We start from the raw sequence: 4,331 nt of genomic DNA, 5'->3' as shown, positions 1-4,331 counted from the left end.
TGCATACGCGGAATCCCACGCATATTCTCTTTGTACATCCGAATTACGTGAAACTGAGTGCGCGTGCACACTGAATATTTTATTTAAAATGGTGTCAGAGTTTAATTGACTTTTACAATTTTTACATTAAAAGATATTTTTAAAATGTTATAAAATAAACAAAGTGCTAATTACAAAAACAGAGTCTTGTGCAATAAGCAGGATGTTTTTGGTACTGGTTTTATTGTATAATCTCATATGGTTGAATTGTTTAACTCATTTGTATGGTTAATTTTTTTTTATCGAGAAATTAAGCCTTTTGCAACATAAAGGGCATATATTTATGCCTATCTGACCTTTTTTGGCTCAAACTATAACAGTAGCAAAGAATTTAACTGGTTTGAAATCGAATGTCTAATGAATGTCAAACGTCCAACTAACTTTACTACGGTTCAACAGCATGGTATGGAAACCTTATATACCTGCTAGACATGTGGATGATCCCGTCCCATACAGCTGGCATTGCACGGCTCAAATATACTTTGTAGTGTGAAATTTAACATAATTGCCTCTAGGAGTCGACAGTGGAAATAAAACAAACACACACAAGAAATGCACGTACGCCAGACATGAAGTTGGCGTGGACCAGCGCACATTCTCACGATCATTTCATTGTTAGTAAATCCGAATGTGTGCGTGAAATCTGGTGTACGCAAAGTTTTTGTGCGTACGCAGCGTTGATACATGAGGCCTCAGATCTGCTGCACATCCGCAATCTTGTGTAGGCCTACTCACTCAATCTGTTCAAGAGCAGACGAGTTTTTATGCATCAGCGGCAACTTATTTTAAACTCCCTACACTCCTTGTCTAAACTCAATAATTGGTTTATATTTCGCTGCCTCATCATCATTTCTCCCCCGATCTCTATGTGAGTTTACGGAGGGAGTTACCCGTGGCTGGTTTGGGCACTGTTGATTGGAGAGAATGAATTTGTGCTCACTCTATTGGTTAGTAAGTCTGTCACACAAATAGGACAGTCATGCATGTGCTCTCGGACAGAGTAAAAAGGTTTTTTTAATATCACAATCATATTGCAGACTTTACGATTAGACCCCCAAACACAATTAGTTATTGATCTGCATGATTCACATATTTCAAGATGAAAATGGCAAATTACACGGAAAAGTGACAAGTTTGCACTCCTGAAAATGCACACCCACATTATAGTCTCACGTATACATTATTTTTTTTACAATCCAAGAAATGGAGTAAATTTTCCTTTCATATTTTATTTATATTTAATTACAATTTATAATAATCTGATGAAAATGTTCTTCATTCATTTTCTTTTCGGCTTAGTCCCTTTATATATTTATTTATATATAAAAGGCTATATAAATAAACTTGAATTGAATATATACTGTATATACAGTATATCCTTTCCAGTCTGCTTCAAAGGATGAATACTATAATAAAACTGTTCTCACCTGAGCACCATTGGCTCCAGAGCCTGGGATGCCAGTCTCTCAAACATCCTCTGCAGCGGAGGGTGGAGTGGATGATCTTCATCTCCTAAAGCGCAGCTACAGCGCTGCAGCAAGCGAGAATGCAGACCCGCTTCACACAGGATCTGCTGGTTCCTCTCTGAATGCACCAGCAGCTGCAGGATGTTAGCAACTGCCAGCTGCAGGTCCAGAGCATGCTAAGGAGAAGAGCAAAGGTGAAGTGAACACACAGATTGATACTTAAAACTCTGAAACGTTTAACTAAATGGCACAAGCTTAACACAGCATGCCATCTCAAGTCTAGCAAGTTAGTTATTAAAAAGACAACAACATCAAACTGTCATTGTGGGCTATGCAGTTGTATTCAGTATAATATAAAAAAAATTATTAATCTCCTAAAATAATTTATACATTATTTTCACTGAATACACATTTTTAAATACATTTAATATTTTTAAATACTTAATCAGAATCAGAAAGAGCTTTATTGCCAGGTATGTTCACACATACGAGGAATTTGTTTTCGTGACAGAGCTTCTACAGTGCAACAGGATTACAGAGACAGGACAAAAAACAGATAATAAATATATTTTAAAAAATAAAAAAAACAAGCAAGTAGTGAGTGCAAATATACAGATTGACAAGTGTATGAACGTGTTTATTACTATATACAACATTATATGTGCAGCTGTTATATGCAAATTGGCATGTAAGTGTGTTGTTAAATAAGTGTATATGTGTATAAAAGTGTATGGCAAGTAGTGATGTTGGTTCCACAATTATTATCAAGTGTTCATGAGATGGATTGCCTGAGGGAAGAAACTGTTTCTGTGTCGGGCTGTTCTGGTGCGCAGTGCTCTGTAGCGTCGACCAGAAGGTAAAAGTTCAAAGAGGCAGTATGCTGGGTGTGAGGGGTCCAGAGTGATTTTGGCAGCCCTCGTGCTTGCTCTGGATAAGTACAGTTCTTGGGGAGTAGGAAAGGTTGTACCAGTGATTCGCTCAGCAGTTCGAACTATTCGACGTAGTCTTTTGGAGGTCGTATTTAGTAGCTGAGCTAAACCAGACAGTTATTGATGTGCAGATGACTGATTCAATGATGGACGTGTAGAACTGTTTCAGCAGCTCCTTTGGGAGGTTAAACTTCCTCAGCTGACGAAGAAAGTACAGCCTCTGTTGAGCTTCTTTGACAATGGAGTCAATGTGAGTGTCCCACTTCAGGTTCTGAGAGATGGTGGTGCTCAGGAACCTGAATGACTCCACTGCTGCCACAATGCTGTTTATTGTGTTAATGCTTAAAGTTGTTTATAAACTTATACACTATATTGCCAATTTTTTTTCCAAATCATTCAGGTGATCCAGTCACTTCCATGGCCATAGGTGTATAAACTCAAGCACCTAGACCTGCAGATGCTTCAAACATTTGTGAAAGAATGGGTTGCTCTCAGAAGATTAGTGAATTGTAGCATGGTACTGTGATAGGCTGCCACCTGTGCAATAAGTCCATTCATGAAATTTCCTTACTACTAAATTCTCCACCCTCAACTATTAATGGCATTATAACAAAGTATATTGTTATAATATATACTTTGCATTATAACAAAGCAACTGAGAAACACAACAACTCAGGTCATGTAAATTCACAGAGCAGGGTCAGCAGATACTGAGGTGCACACAGTGAACAGAAGTCAATAATATTCTGCAGAGTTAATAGCTACAGACCTCCAAACCTTATGTGACCTCAGATTAGCTCAAAGACAGGCATAGAAAGCTCCATGGAATAGGTTTCCAAAGCCAATCGGCTTCATCCAAGTCCTACATCACCAAGTGCGTTGCTAAGCATGGGATGCAGTGATAGTGTAAAGCCACTGAACTCTAAAGCAGCGGAATAGTGCTCTCTGAAGGTACCAATCACACTTCTTTGTTTGGCAATCTGATGGATAAGTCTGGATTTGGTGGCTGTTAGAAGAACGGTACTTGCCTGACCGCATCTTGCCAAGTATAAAGTTTGGTGGAGGGGGTTTATTGTGTGAGGTTGTTATTCAGGGTTTGGGCTTGGCCCCTTACGTCCAGTGAAAGTAACTCTTACAATGACATTGTCATTTACATAACATATCACGACATTTTGGACAATTTCATGCTCCCAAATAGTTTTGGCATGTCCCTTTCCTGCTCCAACATGAGTCAATTAGAGACATGGATAAGCGAGTTTGTTGTGGGGGAACTTGACTGGCCTGCACAGAGTACTGACCTTAACCTAACTGTACACCTCTGGGATGAATTATAATAGAGCCTGCAAGGCAGACCTTCACATCTAACATCAGTGCCTGACTACACTTGTAGAAGAACAGTCAAAAATTCCTAAACCTTGTGGAAAGCCGTCCCTACAGAGTTAAAGCAGTTACAGCTGCAAAGGGAGAGCTAACTAAATATTAAAGACTGGAATGTTATTAAAATCTGTGTCTGTAAAGGCAGATGTCTCAAAACTTTTAACAATATAATGTAATTTACATTAAGCCAGCAAAATGTGTTAGCACACATTTGTGAGGTGTATGTCTATAGCACATTTCACACATGCTTTCACTAATTTGCAAGGATGTTGTTTTTTTTATGAAGTAAAAACGTATATAAACATTCAAAAAAACTTCTCTCTCTCATGCCATATTTTATTTATGTATTACTCACAAATCAAATAAACTACTTCTATATAGCTACTCATACATTATAAACTGTGACATAAATCAATGCAACCGGTGTCGCATACAGTTGATCAACAGGTCTGAGAATGTTTTTCTGGAAAATATAGTAACCGCATAACCTCAATTTAATAAAGGTTTGATTCTGGATCAT

The 4,331-nt window shown here is 38.1% G+C and overlaps 1 protein-coding gene across 1 annotated transcript in view; it reads right to left on the bottom strand.

The window, feature by feature from the left end:
• The window catches only part of LOC130228375 (WD repeat and FYVE domain-containing protein 3-like), a 150,845-nt gene that overhangs the window by 88,008 nt on the left and 58,506 nt on the right, over positions 1-4,331 (bottom strand). Inside the window, 1 exon segment of the mRNA XM_056456805.1 lies at positions 1,467-1,681. Within this exon segment, the coding sequence (XP_056312780.1) occupies positions 1,467-1,681 (215 nt within the window).

The sequence above is a fragment of the Danio aesculapii genome, chromosome 5 (genome assembly GCF_903798145.1).
Source record: "Danio aesculapii chromosome 5, fDanAes4.1, whole genome shotgun sequence".
NCBI lineage: Eukaryota > Metazoa > Chordata > Actinopteri > Cypriniformes > Danionidae > Danio > Danio aesculapii.
The sequence above is the reverse complement of the archived record's forward strand: the minus strand, read 5'-3'. Positions and strand labels throughout refer to the sequence as shown.